Consider the following 26,461-nt stretch of genomic DNA (forward strand, 5'->3'; position numbering starts at 1 on the left):
AGCCCCAGAGCACCAAGCCCTTCAGCCTCAGCCTCCGCCAGAGCCTGTCCAGTGTGCTGCACTAGTCCTGAGACCCACCAGCTCAGTGAAGTAGTGCAGCCACCAGTGTCAGCATAACTCACACAGAACTAGGATACTTACTTTACTATCCTAGTTCTACTGTTCTAGTTCTACTGTTCTAGTCATGTACAAGGCTCAGTCTGTGAACTAGTCCAGTGCTGGTTGATATTTACTCTGTGAAGTTCTCCAGTACTGTTGTCCAGTGGCTCACTTTAGTCCTCCTCTTAGTCCTGAACTGAGATCATTTAGTGGAACACCTGAGCAGAAATCTACACAAGTCTTCAGTCAACTGTATCTAGTGATAGCCACCAGCCAGTCCTTTGTACCTGAGACCTCTGCAGATCAGCTACCGCCATGCAGCGCTCACACACCTTCCTCCTCTTCCTCTTCCTCATCTTCATCGTTGGGATGGCGCTGGCCGGCTCGTCCACGGCTCTGAGAAGCAGAGGTAGGTGACATCTGCATCTTGATCATTGCCATGTAGAACACTTACAGTCAACTCCTAAGAAATGCAATGCTAATGGAATTGCTTGGCTTGCATAAACTGGAGCATGCAGATACAAAACAATGAAAAAGACTGAACTTGAATTTGAACTGATGAACTCCAATGCAGAGCTTGCAGTTATCCAATATGCACTTATCAGGAATCGACTGTACATCAAATAACATTAATATGTTGTTATGGGAATTCTGTCATGCAAATCATAGGCTATTGAGTTTTGCAAAGAAAGTTAGCCTCAGATTATATAAATAAAATGTGAACGTAATGAAATGCATGTGAACATGCAGTTGAATTAAATGTAGACACCCATGCACATTATATGATTGCAATACATTTTATGATGCTGACTGCTCAGATTCATGAAGAATTGTTGGACCAAACTATACAGTATTGGTGGCTGGTATTTTATCATAATCAGAAACAGTTAATTAACAATAGACAGCATTTGGGCCATTACATGATCCAAACCAACGTGCCGATTTTATTTTCATGGTATAGGACTCTGCATACTGTGCAGTATGATGAATGGTACGCAATTGTTATTATATGTTGGATGGTATGTCCTGCAGATGTTGCCATGACAACCACAGGTGGTCATTGCCACACATTGCCACACATTGCCTGGAAGGCCAGTGATTCTGTGAATGTGTGCCTAGAAGCATGCACCCCAGTTCATCATAAAGTTTGCCCTATTGTGGTACACAGTAAGATACACTACACTCCGCACCTACTGTAGGTCTACTGTACATCATGTTGAACATTGATGGACTGTCTTTAGTTGACCTGGAGAAAGGTGTTCTAATTCTGTTGCTATTCACAACAGTCCATGTCCAAAATTGGGCTTGTGCTGTTTTTATGAGCCACGTAAATTTGTCCCATTTATATGAAACAAGGTTGGCAGACGAAGGTGAGAGAGGTTAACTGCTGCCAGAGATCTGTATATAATGAGGAGATGCTCATGTCTCCGCCCTAACAATGGTAGTCGTTGTCCTAAAGGCAGAAAGGCAGCCGATAAGCTTAGGTCTGCATATTAAGCCCATAGAAATACATTGGGCTTATTTTGGACAGATTTTGGTGAGAGTGGAACCTCTCTCTTTGCCTCTTCCTCTCTGCTGCTACTAATAGTGTTCAGTCTGCAGGGTTGTTGGTAGTTTGGCCCTTGTTAGAATGTGCCATGTGCTTGTCCAGAAGTGTGCCATGTGCTTTTATTGCAGTTTAATTACTTTAAATTCAAGTGAAATAGATAATAAACAAAAGTGAAATAAAAAATACAAAATGAACAGTAAACATTACACTCACAAAAGTTCCAAAGGAATAGAGACATTTCAAATGTCATATTATGGCTACACAGTGTTGTAAAGATGTGCAAATAGTTAAAGTACAAAAGGGAAAATAAATAAACATAAATATGGGTTGTATTTACAATGGTGTTTGTTCTTCACTGGTTGCCCTTTTCTTGTGGCAACAGGTCACAAATATTGCTGCTGTGATGGCACACTATGGTATTTTACCCAATAGATATGGGAGTTGAGCAAAATTGGATTTGTTTTCGAATTCTTTGTGGTCTCTTTCTATATCTGTCTCTCCCTCCTCTCACTTTTGTTTGTCTGTCTTTCTGTCTTTCTGTTTTTCTGTCTGTCTGTCTGTCTGTCTGTCTGTCTGTCTGTCTGTCTGTCTGTCTGTCTGTCTGTCTGTCTGTCTGTCTGTCTGTCTGTCTGTCTGTCTGTCTGTCTGTCTGTCTGTCTGTCTGTCTGTCTGTCTGTCTGTCTGTCTGTCTGTCTGTCTGTCTGTCTGTCTGTCTCTCTCTCTCTCTCTCTCTCTCTCTCTCTCTCTCTCTCTCTCTCTCTCCTCAGCAGTTAGTTCTTTTTAAACATGTTGTAAATGAGGCCATAAAATGGAATCTGTTTAATATGGGAATCAGCCCTGTTTTGAGGGTTCACTTTGATTTTCACGACAGTCACGGAAAACTCTGGATTTTTCACAAGTGTCTGCCATGCTGTCTCATTGACCCACACCCGCTGTGGCGCATACACACGCGCCACACACATACATGCGCATGCGCACGTGCACGTGCACGTGCACACACACACACACACACACACACACACACACACACACACACACACACACACACACACACACACACACACACACACACACACACACACACACTATAAATATACACACAGTGTGTTTTAGTTTAATTCTGGCTCCCGTTCCCATGTCTCCACAGTGCCGCCACACTGTTTTCTGTGAATTAAAGTTGGGCACTTCGAAAACTTTGATGCTAATAAAGCTGATTTGAAGTGAATGGGACTCCAGAGTGGAGTTGGTAAGGGCAAGCACTGTGGAAAAACTGTGACATTGGCTTACAGACAGTTCCACAGTGTGTTTTTAGCTGAAGTTGGCCTACAGACAATAACATTGAGATTGGATGAACGAGTGTAACGTGAGTTTGCTTTGGAGGTCTGTCAGAGGTGGGTGTGGCTCTTCATTTTGGCATGTGTTCCCTGTCCCTAGTTGGAATATGTTATGTCAAGTTATCTCTGGCTGAAGTGACCTCAAATACAGACTCCGGATCAGTTTGTTGATGTGCTTTATATTTCTTTGTGCATGTTAGGTGTATGTGCTCTAACAGCCTGAGAGATGGAGGGATGATTAGAGAGCAATGGAGGGCCGGAGAGATGAAGGGAGGGAGAGTTGGTAAAAGGGAGAAATTGAGTTTTGCCTATAAAGAAAAGAAAACAGCTGTAGTTGAGCCATGTGTGGGAGATATAGTATGAGATCAGGGGGACCAGTGCAGGGAATAGCGTGGGAGCCTTAGCCCAGGCACGGCTCTCTCCAGCTGGGCTGTGAGGTAAATCTCCCCCTGAGAACCCGGAGCATGGCTGAGCTGGCCCATGGCCGAGGGTGTGTTGTAGTGGTGTAGAGCCCCCTATAGCGTATCAAACACCCCTCTCCCCCGTCCTGCATTGGAATTCTGTGATAGGTGAGGTTTACTTGTCATTTCTTACCACCTTCAAGCTGTTTCAGTTTTTCTCAAAGTTTGCTCTTTTTGTTTGAAGGCAGAACCATTCCAAACCCTGTTTCTTTTGCTATTCTAGTTGGCATGGACAAGAGAGATTTTTTACACTTCATTGACTTAAATGAAGCCGAATCTGTTACCAAGAGTCGTAAAACATGTCTTTGCTGGGCGTGGGAAGCCAAGTCCCCTTGCACCTTTCCATCTTCTCATTCCCAGGATGGAAACCCAATATCCAAACACCCGCGGAGCTGCTTAAACTAAACTAGAGCCACAAAGCCCCACGCACACAAAACCTGTGTACATAAAAATGTGTGTTTTATGTACTGTATGTGCATACAGTGGGATAATATTAGTCAATGTCCTTTCAAACAGAGGAGGGAATAGAGGAATGATAGAAGGACACGAGAGAGGAGAAATTGAAAGACGGAGTGCAGAAAACAAGCTGCTAAGAGGACCTAGTTTGGGTGTGCAAGAGAGCAAGATCTAAATCAACAATGTGACAATGCTGATTCCAAAGCTACACACACACACATGCAGACACGCGTGCACACACACACACACACACACACACACACACACACACACACACACACACACACACACACACACACACACACACACACACACACACACACACACACACACACACACACACACAAACAATGTGCATTTGCATAGCTGCGAGAGCACTGAGCTCACCCACGGACAGGCCTAATGACCTACTCCTTCTCCCAGAGGACCATCCATCACCAGTGATGAGCAAAGATGGCCGTCGTGAAGCCCAGTCGCCTCCAGTCAATTTTTCCACTCAGTGTGTCCTGTCCAAGGGAGGTTCTCCAATCCAGCCCTAGAGGAATAATGGGATCAGAGTGGAAGTAATTCGGAAGTGTTTATTGTATTTGTTAAGTGTGTTGGCTGTGTTTACATAGTTTGGCTGATCCTTTGGTCCATTTTTTTGTGGTGATTCACATGTATGAGTTTTAGCTTGCGTGTCTTGAGCAAGGCAGGATTTCAGTTTAGGATTGTTTAAGTTTAAAGGGCCAATCTGCAGTTGCTACATCCATTTTCCACTTTGACCTTAAATTAATGATAGATACCCATTGATTCTTTAAGAATCTAACTTATAAATGCCTCATGAGCTTTAGTTACACAGTCACACCCCATCAGAACTTGTTATACTCCAACGTTTGTAAACAAAATAAATGTAAACAAACACTGTATAGCCTCAAAACATACTTAAACTATACATTTGATATCATGGATGGTCAGTCCTTGCATCCATAGCTCTGTCAATGAATTTGAATGCTTACATTTCTCCAGCCCCATCCCTTAGCTTTTTACCGAAACATTGGCGGGGAAACGTTTTGTTATTACAGTTTTTTCCAACTGCTTACACACAATATCTTTTCATCTCACACGATTTTTGAAACCTCTCACTCAAAGTGCAAAACTACACACCAAATCTCCAAAACCATAAGCTATTTCTCAGCCTTTGACTCAGTTGTCAATTGCATAAAACACTTTTTTCAAAACCCTACACACAATTCTCTACCTAAAACACAAAAATCTAACTTGGTTTCCTTTTCCAAAAACAACCAATCAAAATGCTACACTTATTCACCAGGTCACACACACACTCCTCTCATGTGCAAACACTAATTGCTTAACTGATCACTAACCAATCACTGCTTTACTGTAGTATAGGCCTATAAATAGGTCAAAGGTCAGATTACCTGTTTTGAACAATGGATGCCAACAATGGACAGAGAGCAAGAGGAGTAGGAGGGAGAGGCAGAGGACAACAACAAGGACAAATTCAAAGACGAAGAGTTGGAAGAGGAGGAAGAGGAAGAGGAAGAGGAAGAAGCCATCCATTTACTGCACTGCATTGAATGAATGAGGTTGGTTATCATGCTGTACTACATTTTTTTTGTACATTGTTTACAGTTCCCATACTGAACACATACTGTGTTTGAATTCTGTACAGAGTGGAAAGGCAAAGACATCATGGAGGACGAGGAAGCTTGTTTACAGATGTACAAGAGACTGCAATTATAAATATGGTTTTGGCCAACAATGCAATTAGGATTCGAGAGATAAGAGAGCATATCTTGAATAATGACACCATATTTAACAACATCAATGCTGTAAGCCTGTCGACCATACAACGCATCCTCCAACAGCACCAAGTGACGATGAAACAACTTTACAAGGTGCCATTTGAGAGAAACTCTGACAGAGTCAAGAATCTGCGACATGACTTTGTAGAGGTATGTATGCAACACTACTTCCAGTACTTCAGACATACCATATTTACTAATCTGTATATCATTTTGTCTCTTACAGAGAGTATTGGAGATGGATGCCCATGTAATTCGCCATGAATTTATTTATGTGGATGAGGTTGGCTTCAACCTCACCAAAACCAGGCGCCGCGGAAGAAATGTAATAGGACAGAGGCCAATTACCAATGTCCCTGGACAGCGTGGGGGTAATATAACTACGTGTGCTGCCATCACTCAAAACGGGGTCCTCCATCACCTCCACACTGTACAACACCGGCCATATGCTCACTTTTCTGGATGCAATTGACACAATGCTTGTCCCTGATCCAGATCAGGAGCCTGCTAGATTTGTGGTTATATGGGACAATGTTAGTTTTCACCGGGCTGTTCTGGTCCAAAACTGGTTTGCCACCCATCCACAATTTGTAGTTTTGTACCTACCCCCATATTCACCTTTTCTAAATCCCATAGAGGAATTCTTCTCAGCCTGGCGCTGGAAAGTGTATGATCGCCAACCCTATGCCCGCATGCCGCTTCTCCAGGCAATGGAGGACGCATGTGGGGGAATAAAGGTTGCCTCTGTCCAAGGTTGGATACGCCATGCTAGGAGATACTTCCCTTGATGTTTGGCAAGAGAAAATGTATCTTGTGATGTGGACGAAGTATTGTGACCAGACCCAGCCCGGAGAAGAGATGAAGCGTAGCTTAGCACTGGTGACTGCCCCCCCCCCCCCCCCCCCTACCAATTCCTGGACTGCACCCCCCGGGACCCCACACACACAATTGTGTTCTTTACTGTATTCTAAATACAGTTTTTTCCAACTGCTTACACACGTTTTCAAAACTATGTCGCCTTTTTTCAAAACTCTACACACAATTCCCAAAAATGCACACACAAAATGCAAAATGCCTCACATCTCCTTCAAAATGTAACACTGCATTCAAAATGCCATAAACACATGTCAGAATGAAGCATTTGCATCAAATGGCAAACACTACTTTCATAATAATAAATTTTTGGATATACCATGTAAACACTGTTGTTCTAAATCTAAAGCTCTTTGGTCTTTCATAGGCTTATATCTACATTTCAATACAATGTTCTACAGTGAAAGTAATCTGCTGAGAGGGGTAACAAGTACACTGTAAACACCAATGCAATGTAGAAACAGAAAATATTTATTAGGCCAAACATTACTGTTGTATACAGCAGCATACAACAAAACCATAAACATATGTAAACCAAAAGTATATTCTTTAGAATACAGTAAAGAACACAATTGTGTGTGGGGGGTCCCGGGGGGGCAGTCCAGGAAATGGTAGGGGGGGGGGCAGTCACCAGTGCTAAGCTACGCTTCATCTCTTCTCCGGGCTGGATCTGGCCACAATACTTCGTCCACATCACAAGATACGTTTTCTCTTGCCAAACATCGAGGGAAGTACTATATCTCCTAGCATGGCGTTTCCAACCTTGGACAGAGGCTTTCCTCTATGTCCCCACATGCGTCCTCCATTGCCTGGAGAAGCGGCATGCGGGCATAGGGTTGGCGATCATACACTTTCCAGCGCCAGGCTGAGAATACAGTTTTTTCCGACTGCTTACACACAAAATCTTTTCATGTCACACGATTTTTGAAACCTCTCACTCAAAGTGCAAAACTACACACCAAATCTCCAAAACCATAAGCTATTTCTCAGCCTTTGACTCAGTTGTCAATTGCATAAAACACTTTTTTCAAAACACTACACACAATTCTCTACCTAAAACACAAAAATCTAACAGGAAGTGACTTGCTTTCCTTTTCCAAACACAACCATTCAAAATGCTACACTTATTCACCAGGTCACACACACACTCTTCACATGTGCAAACACTAATTGCTTAACTGATCACTAACCAATCACTGCTTTACTGTAGTATAGGCCTATAAATAGGTCAAAGGTCAGATTACCTGTTTTGAACAATGGATGCCAACAATGGACAGAGAGCAAGAGGAGTAGGAGGGAGAGGCAGGGGACAACAACGAGGACAAATTCAAAGACGAAGTGTTGGAAGAGGAGGAGGAGGAGGAAGAGGAAAATGAAGAGGAAGAGGAAGAGGAAGAAGAGGACGAGGGCAAAGAAGAGAAGGAAGGAGATTTATTTATGTGGATGAGGTTGGCTTCAACCTCACCAAAACCAGGCGCCGCTGAAGAAATGTAAAAGGACAGAGGGCAATTACCAATGTCCCTGGACAGCGTGGGGGTAATATAACTATGTGTGCTGCCATCACTCAAAACGGGGTCCTCCATCACAATGCCACACTGGGTCCGTACAAGACCGGCCATAGGCTCACTTTTCTGGATGCAATTTACACAATGCTTGTCCCTGATCCAGATCAGGAGCCTGCTGGATTTGTGGTTATATGGGACAATGTTAGTTTTCACCGGGCTGTTCTGGTCCAAAACTGGTTTGCCACCCATCCACAATTTGTAGTTTTGTACCTACCCTCATATTCACCTTTTCTAAATCCCATAGAGGAATTCTTCTCAGCCTGGCGCTGGAAAGTGTATGATTGCCAACCCTATGCCCGCATGCCGCTTCTCCAGGCAATGGAGGACGCATGTGGGGACATAGAGGTTGCCTCTGTCCAAGGTTGGATACGCCATGCTAGGAGATACTTCCCTCGATGTTTGGCAAGAGAAAACGTATCTTGTGATGTGGACAAAGTATTGTGGCCAGACCCAGCCCGGAGAAGAGATGAAGCGTAGCTTAGCACTGGTGACTGCCCACCCCCCTACCAATTCCTGGACTGCCCCCCGGGACCCCACACACACAATAGTGTTCTTTACTGTATTCTAAAGAATATACTTTTGGTTTACATATGTTTATGGTTTTGTTGTGTGCTACTGTATACAACAGTAATGTTTGGCCTAATAAATATTTTCTGTTTCTACATTGCATTGGTGTTTACAGTGTACTTGTTACCCCTCTCAGCAGATTACTTTCACTGTAGAACATTGTATTGAAATGTAGAAATAAGCCTATGAAAGACCAAAGAGCTTTAGATTTAGAACAACAGTGTTTACATGGTATATCCAAAAATGTACTATTATGAAAGAAGTGTTTGCCATTTGATGCAAATGCTTCATTCTGACATGTGTTTACGGCATTTTGAATGCAGTGTTACATTTTGAAGGAGATGTGAGGCATTTTGCATTTTGTGTGTGCAGTTTTGGGAATTGTGTGTAGAGTTTTGAAAAAAGGAGACATAGTTTTGAAAACGTGTGTAAGCAGTTGGAAAAAACTGTAATTGCTCTATGGGATTTAGAAAAGGTGAATATGGGGGTAGGTACAAAACTACAAATTGTGGATGGGTGGCAAACCAGTTTTGGACCAGAACAGCCCGGTGAAAACTAACATTGTCCCATATAACCACAAATCTAGCAGGCTCTTGATCTGGATCAGGGACAAGCATTGTGTAAATTGCATCCAGAAAAGTGAGCATATGGCCGGTGTTGTACGGACCCAGTGTGGCATTGTGATGGAGGACCCCGTTTTGAGTGATGGCAGCACACATAGTTATATTACCCCCACGCTGTCCAGGGACATTGGTAATTGCCCTCTGTCCTATTACATTTCTTCCGCGGCGCCTGGTTTTGGTGAGGTTGAAGCCAACCTCATCCACATAAATACATTTACATGGGCATCCATCTCCAATACTCTCTGTAACAGACAAAAGGATATACAGATGAGTAAATATGGTATGTCTGAAGTACTGGAAGTAGTGTTGCATACATACCTCTACAAAGTCATGTCGCAGATTCTTGACTCTGTCAGAGTTTCTCTCAAATGGCACCTTGTAAAGTTGTTTCATCGTCACTTGGTGCCATTGGAGGATGCGTTGTATGGTCGACAGGCTTACAGCATTGATGTTGTTAAATATGGTGTCATTATTCAAGATATGTTCTCTTATCTCTCAAATCCTAATTGCATTGTTGGCCAAAACCATATTTATAATTGCAGTCTCTTGTACATCTGTAAACAAGCGTCCTCGTCCTCCATGATGTCTTTGCCTTTCCACTCTGTACAAAATTCAAACACAGTATGTGTTCAGCATAGGAACTGTAAACAATGTACACAAAAATGTAGTACAGCATGATAACCAACCTCATTAATTCAATGCAGTGCAGTAAATGGATGGCTTAGAGTTACAAATGTTTATGCATCACTATGCAGTCATACGTATTTTACAGTACATTACTGTAATGCTAAAATAGTCATTAGATAGTTGCATACCTGTTCTCATTTCTGAAGGTTCGAATTATGGACGCCACTGTAAATCGACTCAAGTTGGGCAGGACTCTCAGTCCAGCCTCTCTCATGGTCAAACCGTGGTTGATCACATGATCAACAAGTGTTGCCCTAATCTCATCAGAGATGACTCTCCTTCCTTCTCTTCTTTGCCCTCGTCCTCGTCCTCTTCTTCATCTTCATCTTCCTCTTCCTCTTCCTCTTCCTCCTACTCCTCCTCCTCCTCTTCCAACTATTCGTCTTTGAATTTGTCCTCGTTGTTGTCCCCTGCCTCTCCCTCCTACTCCTCTTGCTCTCTGTCCATTGTTGGCATCCATTGATCAAAACAGTCCTATACTACAGTAAAGCAGTGATTGGTTAGTGATCAGTTAAGCAATTAGTGTGTGTGTGTGTCCTGGTGAATAAGTGTAGCATTTTGATTGATTGTGTTTGGAAAAGGAAAGCAAGTCACTTCCTGTTAGATTTTTGTGTTTTAGGTAGAGAATTGTGTGTAGTGTTTTGAAAAAAGTGTTTTATGCAATTGACAACTGAGTCAAAGGCTGAGAAATAGCTTATGGTTTTGGAGATTTGGTGTGTAGTTTTGCACTTTGAGTGAGAGGTTTCAAAAATCGTGTGACATGAAAAGATTTTGTGTGTAAGCAGTTGGAAAAAACTGTATTATACTTTTGGTTTACATATGTTTATGGTTTTGTTGTATGCTACTGTATACAACAGTAATGTTTGGCCTAATAAATATTTTCTGTTTCTACATTGCATTGGTGTTTACAGTGTACTTGTTACCCCTCTCAGCAGATTACTTTCACTGTAGAACATTGTATTGAAATGTAGATATAAGCCTATGAAAGACCAAAGAGCTTTATATTTAGAACAACAGTGTTTACATGGTATATCCAAAAATTTACTATTATGAAATAAGTGTTTGCCATTTGATGCAAATGCTTCATTCTGACATGTGTTTATGGCATTTTGAATGCAGTGTTACATTTTGAAGGAGATGTGTGGCATTTTGCATATGTCTCCTTTTTTTTTGAAAAAAGGAGACATCGTTTTGAAAACGTGTGTAAGCAGTTGGAAAAAACTGTAATTCAACTGCTGACTGCCCCTTTAAGTTACAGCTAGGTGCTTTTTTCTGATATTTTCATGAAGTGTTATAGCAGAGAAAGCTGCTGTAGCAAACCTTATGACATGGTGATAGGCAGAGCTCTCCTCAATAAAAACAAAACATCTCACTGATCCTCCCTCTTAGTAACCACTCAGACAAACCCTGCAGCTATTTATGAAATGTGCATTGGTTATCACCTTCTAATAACATTCAGATGACATTTATGAAAGGCCTTATGATTTATTTATCTATTACATAATAAAACAATGAGCATTGCTCCTGAGACCTGGAACAGAGTGTGTCCTAGAGAACATGAAGCATACTGCACACACTGTGTCCTTTTCACAACATGTGCATAACATCTTCTCTGAAGAAGAGCCAATTAGCTATCTCAATTGTTTTATGTAAACATTTTACATTGAGTTGCTCTCATACTTGTTTAGTAATGATGTAATCACTATGGTAGCACAATTGTTTAGTAATATGTTGTTACCATAGGTGCAAACGCTTAGTAATTCTGTCCCTTGGTTGTCAAAGGTATCCCCTTTCTTTGTGGTTCATCAGTACAAGGTCATAGAGTCAATTGCTACATGTCCTTTTGCTGAAGTATTTATTCTTTACAAATAACAGGCTAACTAGAGGTCTGCTGGCCTCTGCCCTCAGTATAGCCCTAGGTGTGTGTGTGTGTGTGTGTGTGTGTGTGTGTGTGTGTGTGCAATGCCGGAGGTGATGACCACACTGCATTCTGAGCTCCTGGTTCCTCTTGCCAGTTGACATTTGACCTCCATTGTGGTTATGAATATTAATTTGGTCCTCAAGCTCTAGGTCAGTTGTAACCGTGACAAAGCTTTGGTCAGTTTGAACATTCTGTTATGTTGGAGATTTCATCTGTCATTCTTAATCCTCTCTGCCTCATATCCAAGACGATAACAAAATCCTCTTCTTCCCTTAGCTATCTGTGTTATGGTTGGCTAATATTCCAATCTCGTCTTATCGATTCTGGTGGCTTGGTTGTGAACAGTTTCCCTTTGATGTAGATTGATGATTGGGGTTATGATTCTGTCTATTTATAAACATCCAGTCATTTTAGACTGGAAATACAGATAAGTCCCTGTTGTAGAACGGCCAAACTGTTGGGGTTTGGACCAGGCTGTTAGGTGACTGAGTCAATGTTTGCTTGTTTTGGAGTTGGAGAAACGCAGCCAGAAGTTTCCTAATGTTTCATACACTGGAAACCCCTCTCATTGGAGCCAGAGCTAGAGCCAACCCCTCATTGTTAGATCAGAAATATAGAGGGAGAAACAAAACAAATGCAGTCTTGATAGGAAACACACAGTTGGCAAAGGCTGAGGCTATTCATCAAAGCATGGTTTCCCCTCATTTCTCCCCAAACTCTTTGTCTCTGGTGGCTGCTGACAGTACGTGCACGTTTTTCTTCAAAAGCACATTCAACAATTTACATTTGACTCTTTAGTTTGCCTTTAGATATCTCACTGCAGTTCGCTGAATGCACATACTATACAGTGAAGTAAACTGTTTGATCATTATGCTCTCAGACCACTTACTGTATATGTGCCACTGTCTCATATACCTTTACTTTACTTCTATCTTTTTTTGTGTTTATCTTCACGCGTTAACGAGGCAGACACTTTGCATCCTTCCCTAAACTCTCATACCAAACACAGTCCTGGCCAAAGGTCTCTCACCCAGTTAACACTCCTGTTTACACTACCAGTAAACACCAGTGAAACCAGTCTTCTGCCCCTGCACTGCACCTCTTTCTGTTGTCCAGTTTGGGTCTTTGTCTCTCTATGGTTTCTGCCCCTGTGTAACCTCTTTCTCTGAGCTCCTTGGGTTCCACATGTGGTCTTGGGGGCTCAAACTCTGTTGATTTTGGCAGGAAATGTCAACATATTTGGCAGCAGATTGTCTGTGTTTGTATGTTCGTGTGTGTGTGTGTGTGTGTGCAGTTGATTACTGAGATGTATCATTGAACACATTGTGTTTTGGCGGTATCATAAACACAAGCCCTCTGTTTGTTAATTAGCTTCTTGTTTCCATTGGATATGTTCACAAAGCCAGTCTTATAACTATGATTGGTCCAATTCAAAGCAGCCTCTGTCTGTGTATGTAGAGTAAGAGGAAAGGCATACATCGTGCCCAATGTGTGTCTGTGTGCCCACCATGCTGACCTTACTGAATGCTCTCCTCTCCCCCAGTGAGACGTCAGAACATGAAGGTGAGGATCAATGCTACAGGGGACACCATCGTGATGAAGTTTGTCCGTCCCAACACTGACACCAAGCTGGAGGGCTACATCCTGGGCTACGGAAGCAGCATGTTCTCTAAACAGTTCATCCAACTCCCAGAGGATGGACTGCCCTACGAGACTGAGATCGGTGAGGCGTTTGTGTGTGTGTGTTTTGTGTGTTATGTATGATTGCATGATCATTCCCCAGGGCATTGACACCATAATCAAACTGTGAATGATGCCATGCAGGTTTTCCAAAGGAATACAAAGATTTGAGCCTTTGAGGCTTTACAGACTAGAAACTATAGAGTGCTCTCGCACACATTTTAGTCATGGTTTGATTATATGCATCACCGACAGAGAACACATCTGTGCAGACTCACTTTGACTCCTTCAACACGCACACACACCAACACACCAGTGGAGGCTGCTGAGGAGATGGCGGCTCATAATAATGGCTGGAACAGAGCAAATGGAATGGCATCAAACACATGGGAACCATGTATTTGATACCATTCTACCTATTTCGCTCCAGCCATTACCACGAGCCCGTTCTCCCCAATTAAGGTGCCACCAACCTCCTGAGCTACACACATGTAGATGCACACACACACCTCACTCTCAGTGTGATGTCAAAGACAGCCTGCCCTTTCTGGAATGTTCGGTCAGGTCACATATGAGAACGTCCAAACTCAATCCCATTGAGGGCCTCCTGAAACACAATAACATTCAGAGACATTAATTAACAACCTATCTTCTGTTATCAAGGCTAAACCCTGACTCTCTATTCCAGATGCCGAGCCCAAGTACCTGATCGCTGTCCAGCCCATCCCAGTCAATGATGTGAAGAAACAGTGCACAGGTACTGCACATGCACCAACTCCAAGTGTTACCAGTAATAATGTGATAAATTACATTGACTCTTTTCTTATTTATGCCCATTCCTTTGAATCTGACGAGGTTGACCTTCGAACTGACCCCTGTGACTCCACAGGCAAGGTGAACCTGGAGAAGCCCCTGCACCTGGTGATTGGATCTGTGACCCCCACCTCGGTGCTGCTGTCCTGGGGGACCTTCCTCAAGACGCCCTACGAGGGGAACATCATGAACGATTGCCTGGAGGACGGGTGAGTTAGCACACAAACGCACTACACACGTGCACGCTCAGCAGAGTGAGCCAGTACAAGTACACAGCCCACGTCCCAACCTGCCTACAGAGGTTCCAGTGCTTGTTCGTCATGCTGCTGTCTGTCCACAGACATACAGGGCAATAAGGGTGCACAGATGTGCCAAAAAGCACACAGTGAGTCACACCACAGTAAGAAGATTATTTTCACAGCTTGAAGAATAACAAAGCTGTTTTTCACTCAAACTCACCCTCATATCATCTACAACAGACACCTTTAAACATATGGTAGAACTGCAACACATCGTCTGCCAGTCTTTCTGGTTACTGAGTGGAGGTGGAAGGCAGTGGGCAAGGGCACAGGCGTTCAGTAGTGGTGGAGTGATCCTCATCCTACACATCAACTCATTGACACACTCTTCTCTACTTCTCTAAACTTCCAAAGTTCTCTCCCAGTGGAGAGAGCTTTGGAAAAGCCATTGGAAAGCTTGACCTCACCCTGCTCTTCTCCCAGGCCCTACTGGCTTTTTAAACTCTCTAATGTCAGTTACGGCTGTCACTGCCCTGTGCCCCTGGGCTGCACAACACTTCTCAACCAGGATACTAGAACTTACAGCTTTGCTTTCATGGCATTCACTGACACAAAATGGTGGACAGACTGTCACAGTTTCATAACAAGCCATTGTTTTAACTTACAAATCAGTCCTAGAAAACGGTGCCATCATAATGCTTTAATATCCATGTTAGTTAACACAGTCACTACAGCATACACAATGTTATAATACTACTGATGAAAATGTGTGATAATGAACAATGTTGTGTTCTATCTGTGTTGACCCAGGAACTACACGGTGCGCTACCGTGAGAGGAACAGGAAGTGGACCTACCAGACGTGCCCTGCCAGCGACACGGTCATTGACAACCTACAGCCTAACATGGCCTATGAGTTTGGTGTCCGCCCCAACAATAAGGAACGCAGCGGAGTGTGGAGCAAGCCAGTGATCCACAACACCAACATGAGCGGTACGTCACCTAAACCCTTCCCCTCTTTCCTTCCATCGCTCAAATCATTCCCCCTTTAAATGGCCAAAATTGATGCAGCATTGACTCTGTCAGTATCTAACAGATCACATTTTATATATACTGTATATTCCTTATGGTCCAATACTAGTAATATATATTCTATTAGTTCCAGTTGTTCATTAGTTTTGTGTTGTGGTTGTGTTTTGCAGAGAAGGCCATGCAGAAACCCTACAAAACAAGGACCCCTCTGAAGCCTGTGGTAAGTACTGCACTCATTACTCTTTTACTGTGATCTAGTGATTATGTAGTGTGCTCTAGTATGTGTGCTCTAGTATGTACAGTGCCTTGCAAAAGTATTCATCCCCCTTGGCGTTTTTCCTATTTTGTTACATTACAACCTATAATTTAAATTGATTTTTATTTGGATTTCATGTAATGGACATACACAAAATAGTCCAAATTGGTGAAGTGAAATGAAAAAAATAACTTAATTTTTTTTTTTTAAACAATAAATAACGGAAAAGTGGTGCGTGCATATGTATTCACCCCCTTTGCTATGAAGCCCCTAAATAAGATATGGTGCAACCAATTACCTTCAGAAGTCACATACAGTGAGGGAAAAAAGTATTTGATCCCCTGCTGATTTTGTACGTTTGCCCACTGTTAGATTAATTTGTATTTTAAGAATAATGACTAAAGGAGTTAACACCCACTGACAAAGACATGATCAGTCTATAATTTTAATGGTAGGTTTATTTGAACAGTGAGAGACAGAATAACAACAAAAAAATCCAGAAAAACGTATGTCAAAAATGTTATGAATTGATTTGCATTTTAATGAGGGAAATAAGTATTTGACCCCTCTGCAAAACATGACTTAGTACTTGGTGGCAAAACCCTTGTTGGCAATCACAGAGGTCAGACGTTTCTTGTAGTTGGCCACCAGGTTTGCACACATCTCAGGAGGGATTTTGTTCCACTGCTCTTTGCAGATCTTCTCCAAGTCATTAAGGTTTCGAGGCTGACGTTTGGCAACTCGAACCTTCAGCTCCCTCCACAGATTTTCTATGGGATTAAGGTCTGGAGACTGGCTAGGCCAATCCAGGACCTTAATGTGCTTCTTCTTGAGCCACTCCTTTGTTGCCTTGGCTGTGTGTTTTGGGTCATTGTCATGCTGGAATACCCATCCACGACCCATTTTCAATGCCCTGGCTGAGGGAAGGAGGTTCTCACCCAAGATTGACAGGTCTTTTGTGTTTCTTCCATTTGCGAATAATCGCACCAACTGTTGTCACCTTCTCACCAAGCTGCTTGGCGATGGTCTTGTAGCCCATTCCAGCCTTGTGTAGGTCTACAATCTTGTCCCTGACATCCTTGGAGAGGTCTTTGGTCTTGGCCATGGTGGAGAGTTTGGAATCTGATTGATTGACTGCTTCTGTGGACAGGTGTCTTTTATACAGGTAACAAGCTGAGATTAGGAGCACTCCCTTTAAGAGTGTGCTCCTAATCTCAGCTCGTTACCTGTATAAAAGACACCTGGGAGCCAGAAATCTTTCTGATTGAGAGGGGGTCAAATACTTATTTCCCTCATTAAAATGCAAATCAATTTATAACATTTTTGACATGCGTTTTTCTGGATTTTTTTGTTGTTATTCTGTCTCTCACTGTTCAAATAAACCTACCATTAAAATTATAGACTGATCATTTCTTTGTCAGTGGGCAAATGTACAAAATCAGCAGGGGATCAAATTATTTTTTCCCTCACTATAATTAGTTAAATAAAGTTCACCTGTGTGCAATCTAAGTGTCACATGATCTGTCACATGTTCTGAAAGGCCCCAGAGTCTGCAACACCACTAAGCAAGGGGCACCACCAAGCAAGCGGCACCATGAAGACCAAGGAGCTCTCCAAACAGGTCAGGGACAAAGTTGTGGAGAAGTACAGATCAGGGTTGGGTTATAAAAAAATATCTGAAATTTTGAACATCCCACGGAGCACCATTAAATCCATTATTCAAAAATGGAAAGAATATGGCACCACAACAAACATGCCAAGAGAGGGCCTCCCATCAAAACTCACGGACCAGGCAAGGTGTCACGCCCTGGCTCTGGGACTCTGTTATGTTGAGCCAGGGTGTGTTGTTTCTATGTGTTTTGTGTGCTAGGGTTATATTCTAGTTCATTTGTTTCTATGTTGGCCAGTGTGGTTCTCAATCAGAGGCAACGTGTATCAGCTGTTGCTTGTTGTCTCTGATTGGGAACCACAGTGTGTTGTGGGATCTTGTTCCGTATAGTTTGTATTGTAACCAAGGACTTCACGTTTCGTATCGTTTGTTGTTTTGTTCGTGTGGTGAATCCAAAATAAAGGATGTTCACTTATCACGCTGCGCATTGGTCCACTTCCTCCGACGATCGTGACACAAGGAGGGCATTAATCAGAGAGGCAACAAAGAGACCAAAGATAACCCTGAAGGAGCTGCAAAGCTCCACAACGGAGATTGGAGTATCTGTCCATAGGACCACTTTAAGCCGTACACTCCACAGAGCTGGGTTTTACGGAAGAGTGGCCAGAAAAAAGCCATTGCTTAAAGAAAAAAATAAGCAGACACGTTTGTTCGCCAAAAGGCATTTGGGAGACTCCTCAAACATATGGAAGAAGGTACTCTCGTCAGATGAGACTAAAACTGAGCTTTTTGGCCATCAAGAAAAATGCTATGTCTGGCGCAAACCCAACACCTCTCATCACCCCGAGAACACCATCCCCACAGTGAAGCATGGTGGTGGCAGCATCATGCTGTGGCAGGGACTGGGAAACCCCTGGGGGGGGTGTTATGCACGCTAAAGTTTTCCATTTTTTGGTGTTATTTCTTGTTTGTTTCACAATAAAAAAAAATTGCATCTTCAAAGTGGTAGGCATGTTGTGTAAATCAAATGATACATTTTAATTCCAGGTTTAATTCCAGGTTGATACAAATGATACAACATTTTAATTCCAGGTTGTAAGGCAACAAAATAAGAAAAATGCCAAGGGGGGTGAGTACTTTCGCAAGCCACTGTAGTGTGCTCTAGTATATAGTATGCTCTACTAGTATGTAGTGTGCTCTAGTAAGTAGTGTGCTCTAGTATGTAGTGTGCTCTAGTATGTAGTGTGCTCTAGTATGTAGTGTGCTCTAGTATGTAGTGTGCTCTAGTATGTAGTGTGCTCTAGTATGTAGTGTGCTGTAGTAAGTCTTTAGTAAGTCTACAGAGTGCAATATAAGAGCTGCTTGGAGCACTTTCTTTCCATTCCTGCTCCTTAGTGGAAAATAGCTAAACAAGCAGCTAATCATAGTTGGCCAAGACCAGTAAAGAGGAACATAGCCAGCTAATATCTGCATTACTGAGGAGGAGAGGAGAAGAGTGAAAGGAGAACTGGAGGAAAAAGAGGGCAAAGTAAACATTGGATTTTGGAAAGAGGTGGAGCAGAAAGGAAAGGAGAAAAGAGAGTGGAGGGAAAGATGGAGAGAAGCATTGGCCTTGAGTTTCTGGCCATGCTTAGTGACTGGACTGTGTGTCTCTGTCGTCTCACGTGCCCCCGGCCCCACTCTCGTAAAGCTGCACAGCTGGCCAGCATCAGCCGCAACACTGGCACTTCCTGAGGGAAAGTTGGAATAACGATCTTCCCGCCGGAGAGCTTACAGATCAGACACGGAGAAGAGGGCATAGGGTTATGTGTGAGAGAGAGAGAGAGAGAGAGAGAGAGAGAGAGAGAGAGAGAGAGAGAGAGAGAGAGAGAGAGAGAGAGAGAGAGAGAGAGAGAGAGAGAGAGAGAGAGAAGGAGAGAGGGAGAGAGAGATGGCGAGAAAGAGAGAGAGAGAGAGAGAGAGAAAGAGGGAGATAGAGAGTGAGAGTAAAGATATAGGGAGAGAGACAATTGATTATTTCACTCACTAAATTAGTGAAGTAGATAGCTCTTCATATTCTCATTGTTGTGTCATTTTTTAAATTGTATTTTATTTAACCTTTATTTGTCCAGGCAAGTCAATTAAGAACTAATTAAGAACTTATTTACAATGACAGCCTGTTCAGTGACGACTCGAAAGTGCGGTAATGTTCAATGATCATACAGTATCATGGCTGATCTCTCTTTCTCCACCACCTCCCTCCACCCATCTCTCTCTCTCTCCCCCCATCTCTCTCTCACTCTCTTTCTCTCTCCTAACAGAAAACGGCCAACATGCCACAGGCCTTCTTCCCTCCTCGTCACGGTAAGTCAATAGACACAGACAGACACACACATTGATTTGATTTTGATTTCACACACACACACACACACATACACACACACACACACACACACACACACACAGACACATTTTATTATTTATCCTGATTGCCTAGTCACTTTTACCCCTACCTACATGTACATATTACCTCAATTACCTGGACTACCTCGTACACCTGCACATGGACTCTGTACTGGTACTCCTTTTTGTGTTATGTTTTCCTTCTTTTATGTAGCTTTTTTGTTATTATAATTGTTTTGCATTATTGGGGAAAGGCTCATAAGTAAGCATTTCACGATAAAGATAAAGTCTACACCTGTTGTATTCGGCGCATGTAACAAAAACATTTTGATTTGACACACAAACATGCACACACACACACACACACACGAACACACACTCCTGCTTTGGTCATACCCACTGAACCCTGGTTTAATACAGCTGCAAAGACTTTACAGGACATGATGATTTATCACTCTCCCTCCGAAACGTCTGTTTCACCCCTCCTCACTGAACCCTGTTCTGAGGAACCAGCACTGGAATAATTTTTAACAGGACGTCTGATTTACGACTCTGCAGACACGACCTCATCATCATTCAATTCCAGGTTATACAGTAATCTCTTATTCTTCCTTCTGAATCCCACAGTGTTTATTCCAGGTGACCAGAGAAGATGGTATTCCTGTGTACCTGTCTACTGTACATGCAGTACATCTTGCCTTTGATGATGATGTGATCAGCAAGATACATGCTTGCTAGGGCTGTCAATGTTTTTTGAATCATCTTTGTGACAGGCATAGTGTACTTAACTCATGCCATACTGTACAATCTGCGCTGAACTGTAATGCACTGAGCCCATACAGACATACTGCACTGCACTGCAATGAACTGAACAGAGCTACACTGTGCATGCCATTTTCATTGGGAAACTCCAGGATGGGAAAGTGATGATAGCTGTTTTTATGTGTGTCCCTTCCTTCTGTTCAGCTGTCCATAACAGGAGCCAGGGCAGAACCCTCTTCAGGACCCCTGTAGTTCCAAGGACCACCTTCGGTAATGAGCCATGCAACTATGTCCTATGATCTCTCCTTCTTGATCTTATTCCCTCTTGACCTTGCAGTCTTTTAAATCTTACACTTTTCCTCAGAAAAACATTGACACCATTTCACAGTTTACATCCTGTAGCAGGACATAAAATCTCTCTCAACAGATTGTGTGTGGTTCTTAAGGTTTGCTATGTTCCTCAGCGCCAACCTCGGCCAATAAACAGCACTTCATGCCCACTCCCCGACCCACAATGCCTCAGGTGCAGCACGAGCCAACCGGTAAACAGACAGACACTTTAATCTCTAATGAGACAGGAAGGCTTAACTGTCAGTCAGCTTGGCTGCAGCCATTGAAAAGCTGGGTGGGCGGGGTTTCAGAGGGATCTTTCTTATGATTGGCTGCATGAGTAAGATTGGCATGCACTGAGTACAGTAAGTACAGTGAGGGAAAAAAGTATTTGATCCCCTGCAGATTTTGTACGTTTGCCCACTGACAAAGACATGATCAGTCTATCATTTTAATGGTAAGTTTATTTGAACAGTGAGAGACAGAATAACAACAACAAAAATCCAGAAAAACGCATGTCAAAAATGTTATAAATTGATTTGCATTTTAATGAGGGAAATAAGTATTTGACCCCCTCTCAATCAGAAAGATTTCTGGCTCCCAGGTGTCTTTTACACTGGAAACGAGCTGATATTAGGAGCACACTCTTAAAGGGAGTGCTCCAAATCTCAGCTTGTTACCTGTATAAAAGACACCTGTCCACAGAAGCAATCAATCAATCAGATTCCAAACTCTCCACCATAGTCAAGACCAAAGAGCTCTCCAAGGATGTCAGGGACAAGATTGTAGACCTACACAAGGCTGGAATGGGCTATAAGACCATCGCCAAGCAGCTTGGTGAGAAGGTGACAACAGTTGGTGCGATTATTCGCAAATGGAAGAAACACAAAAGAACTGTCAATCTCCCTCAGCCTGGGGCTCCATGCGAGATCTCACCTCGTGGAGTTGCAATGATCATGAGAACGGTGAGGAATCAGCCCAGAACTACACGGGAGGATCTTGTCAATGATCTCAAGGCAGCTGGGACCATAGTCACCAAGAAAACAATTGGTAACACACTACGCCGTGAAGGACTGAGATCCTGCAACGCCCGCAAGGTCCCCCTGCTCAAGAAAGCACATACACAGGCCCGTCTGAAGTTTGCCAATGAACATCTGAATGATTCAGAGGAGAACTGGGTGAAAGTGTTGTGGTCAGATGAGACCAAAATCGAGCTCTTTGCCATCAACTCAACTCGCTGTGTTTGGAGGAGGAGGAATGCTGCCTATGACCCCAAGAACACCATCCCCACCGTCAAACATGGAGGTGGAAACTTTGGGGGTGTTTTTCTGCTATGGGGACAGGACAACTTCACCGCATCAAAGGGACGATGGACGGGGCCATGTACCGTCAAATCTTGGGTGAGAACCTCCTTCCCTTAGCCAGGGCATTGAAAATGGGTCGTGAATGGGTATTCCAGCATGACAATGACCCACACACGGCCAAGGCAACAAAGGAGTGGCTCAAGAAGAAGCACATTAAGGTCCTGGAGTGGCCTAGCCAGTCTCCAGACCTTAATCCCATAGAAAATCTGTGGAGGGAGCTGAAGGTTCAAGTTGCCAAACATCAGCCTCGAAACCTTAATGACTTGGAGAAGATATGCAAAGAGGAGTGGGACAAAATCCCTCCTGAGATGTGTGCAATCCTGGTGGCCAACTACAAGAAACGTCTGACCTCTGTGATTGCCAACAAGGGTTTTGCCACCAAGTACTAAGTCATGTTTTGCAGAGGGGTCAAATACTTATTTTCCTCATTCAAATGCAAATCAATTTATAACATTTTTGACATGCATTTTTCTGGATTTTGTTGTTGTTATTCTGTCTCTCACTGTTCAAATAAACCTACCATTAAAATTATAGACTAATCATGTCTTTGTCAGTGGGCAAACGTACAAAATCAGCAGGGGATCAAATACTTTTTTCCCTCACTGTAGAGAGCCCCGGATCTCAGGAGAAGATGACTGTCAGTTCCAATACTGCCTCAGACAATTCCCAAGGAGGCGGAGGTAGGTTGCTATGGCAGCATGGCTTAGCCACGTAGTTGTATGGTCCTACTGAGAACATCCCATGACCTTTTGAGCACATTGCATAAGCGCTGCTTGTTCCCGCAATGCGTTTCTCATCAGTTTCGTCCCACAAACAAGTCAATCGTCTTTCTCTGTCTTCCTCTACACTCTTAGAAAAAAGGGTTCCAAAAGGGTTCTTCGACTGTTCCCATAGGATAACCCTTTTTGGTTCCAGGAAGAACCTTCTCTGGAAAGGGTTCTACATGTAACCCAAAAGGGTTCTACCTTGAACCAAAAAGGGTTCTTCAAAGGGTTCTCTTATGGGGACAGCTGATAAACCCTTTTAGGTTCTAGATAGCACCTTTTTTTTCTAAGAGTGTATCTTTGTCTCACTTCTTTACGGTCTGTCCATCCATTTGTCCATACTGTGTATCAATCAGCATCTTATACCATGATACCAGTCCACATTCATTAATCTGTTGATTTCAAGACATTTAAAACATTCTGCTCACATTCCCCAACACAACTGTTCATTTAGAATCAGTATTTTAACCCACGGTGCTTTGCTTTCAGCAAGTTGCAGTCTAGAAGGTGTTCAGTCCAGTCTGCATGATAAAGTAGCATGCTACAAAATGACCCCACTTTCTCCCCAACAGGAACAGAGCCTCAGATCTACCATAAAATGTCCTAATTTCTCATCTTCTATACTCTGTACCTCCTTTCTATTCCACCCCCATCTCTTCCCTTCCTATCCTATCCTTCATTGTATTCCTATTCGTCTATCGTTCATGTTGTCCATCTGGAACAAGTGTTAGCAAAACGTTAAGTTTAAAGCCCTACCTGTCTGTTTATAACACAACTACACCACAAGCACCCCCCCCCCCCCCCCCCCCCAAAAGGCCCTCTCCCTGACCGTAACTGTACTAGCATCACCATTACATGCCCATTAACATGAGAAGTGACACTGAAACACTGGAATGCCATGTTATCTACTCATCTACAACGTTCCCCTTCCTCTCTCTCTCTCGCTCTCTCTCTCTCTCTGTTCCCTCTCTTCTCTCCCTTTGTGAGTCGAGGTAAAGTACCTGATCGGATTAAACAATCGATCAAAGATGGTCATTAAAATCCCTCGCTAGGTGATCAATACTCCCTCTGTTAAAACCTCATGGTTCACAGTCCTCCAGAGGCACACAGCCAAATGTATTTTGGACGGCCGTATGTCACAGGTGTCCTAGGTTTGGTAGCCTGGTAGCAGCGTATGTGTGTAGTAACACAGTCGTTACACTGAAAACTGCTCCATATGGGCTCAGCTCCTTTGAAATCCAACCCTCTGTATCAACCTCGTGCCAGGTAGAGATGATATCTGTTATGTGCTGATTGGATAAGTTTCCCCAGTCCAAGTCGTAAACACATATCAGCCTGGTTATCGGAGAGCCTTTCTATCTGTTCTCTATGGTTCTTCTATTTCATCTGTTAAAGGATTCTATGGTTTCTCTCTCTAAGCCATTCTATTTCTATGCCAATTTCTCCTCTTCGTTTTCCAGTGTCAAAGACCTGTCCATGGTGTACTGTCTGTTCTATTAGATTATATTTCTATGGCCTCATGTACCACTATCCTCTCTCACCCACCCCAGGACGAGCAGATCAGATCATATCTGCCTCCTCTCCTTCTGTGGGTGTCACCCGTGCCTCACCCGCCGTCTCCCTGCCCTCCCCCCACCTCCCCTTACCCTCCCCCCACCTCCCCTTACCCTCCCCCCAGCTCCATCACTCCCCCACCCTCCCCCATGCCTCCCCCCAGCTCCTGCCCTCCCCCAATCTTCCCCTGGCTTCCCCAGCTGACCCTATGCTTAACCCCAATCGTAACGGACAGAGACACAGGGGACCGGCCCAGGCCAGACCCCAACAGGCAAGGCCCCAACAGGCAAGGCCCAGGCCCAAGCCTCAGGCACAGCCCCAACAGCCTGCTAAGGTCAACCAGAACCTACAGACCCCCACGGGTAAAGATCCTGCTCTCGCCCCTCAGTTAGGCTGTAACAGAGCCATAGAAACATGTATAATGGATCATTGAGTCGCAGCTTCTTATCCTCTGATAAAAAAGTAAGTTATCTCTCACACAGCTCCCAGCCAATATCAGGTGGGACAACCTCTGCCAAGACCCGCCATCGTCACTGAGAGGGCCAATAGTAACATCCAGGGTAACGATGACAACATTTAGTCCTATCACCATCTCTGTTGTCATCCAACCTCATGAAACCCAAAGCTCTCATTGGTCATGTCTGTTCACAATCAATCATTCATTGGATGACCTCATACAGTGGGGAAAAAAAGTATTTAGTCAGCCACCAATTGTGCAAGTTCTCCCACTTAAAAAGATGAGAGAGGCCTGTAATTTTCATCATAGGTACACGTCAACTATGATAGACAAAATGAGATTTATTTTCTCCAGAAAATCAAATTGTAGGATTTTTTATGAATTTATTTGCAAATTGTGGTGGAAAATAAGTATTTGGTCACGTACAAACAAGCAAGATTTCTGGCTCTCACAGACCTGTAACTTCTTCTTTAAGAGGCTCCTCTGTCCTCCACTCGTTACCTGTATTAATGGCACCTGTTTGAACTTGTTATCAGTATAAAATACACCTGTCCACAACCTCAAACAGTCACACTCCAAACTCCACTATGGCCAAGACCAAAGAGCTGTCAAAGGACACCAGAAACAAAATTGTAGACCTGCACCAGGCTGGGAAGACTGAATCTGCAATAGGTAAGCAGCTTGGTTTGAAGAAATCAATTGTGGGAGCAATTATTAGGAAATGGAAGACATACAAGACCACTGATAATCTCCCTCGATCTGGGGCTCCACGCAAGATCTCACCCTGTGGGGTCAAAATGATCACAAGAACGGTGAGCAAAAATCCCAGAACCACACGGGGGGACCTAGTGAATGACCTGCAGAGAGCTGGGACCAAAGTAACAAAGCCTACCATCAGTAACACACTAGGCCGCCAGGGACTCAAATCCTGCAGTGCCAGACGTGTCCCCCTGCTTAAGCCAGTACATGTCCAGGCCCGTCTGAAGTTTGCTAGAGTGCATTTGGATGATCCAGAAGAGGATTGCGAGAATGTCATATGGTCAGACGAAACCAAAATAGAACTTTTTGGTAAAAACTCAACTCGTCGTGTTTGGAGGACAAAGAATGCTGAGTTGCATCCAAAGAACACCATACCTACTGTGAAGCATGGGGGTGGAAACATCATGCCTTGGGGCTGTTTTTCTGCAAAGGGACCAGGACGACTGATCCGTGTAAAGAAAAGAATGAATGGGGCCAGGTATCGTGAGATTTTGAGTGAAAACCTCCTTCCATCAGCA

At 43.4% G+C, this 26,461-nt stretch overlaps 1 protein-coding gene across 1 annotated transcript in view; it reads left to right on the forward strand.

Annotated features, from left to right (window-relative positions):
* Positions 1-414: 414 nt before the first annotated feature.
* LOC311129642 (target of Nesh-SH3-like) overlaps positions 415-26,461 on the forward strand; it is a gene marked incomplete at both ends in the record, with an annotated part of 49,131 nt that continues 23,084 nt past the window's right edge. Inside the window, 10 exons of the mRNA XM_084161999.1 lie at positions 415-508; positions 13,487-13,666; positions 14,312-14,380; positions 14,513-14,645; positions 15,486-15,667; positions 15,877-15,926; positions 19,872-19,914; positions 20,920-20,985; positions 21,180-21,257; positions 24,724-25,089. Coding sequence (XP_084018125.1) covers positions 415-508; positions 13,487-13,666; positions 14,312-14,380; positions 14,513-14,645; positions 15,486-15,667; positions 15,877-15,926; positions 19,872-19,914; positions 20,920-20,985; positions 21,180-21,257; positions 24,724-25,089 — 1,261 coding nt within the window. The remainder of the gene's footprint in view (positions 509-13,486; positions 13,667-14,311; positions 14,381-14,512; positions 14,646-15,485; positions 15,668-15,876; positions 15,927-19,871; positions 19,915-20,919; positions 20,986-21,179; positions 21,258-24,723; positions 25,090-26,461) is intronic.

This window comes from Coregonus lavaretus (genome assembly GCF_964263955.1).
Source record: "Coregonus lavaretus genome assembly, chromosome: 5".
NCBI lineage: Eukaryota > Metazoa > Chordata > Actinopteri > Salmoniformes > Salmonidae > Coregonus > Coregonus lavaretus.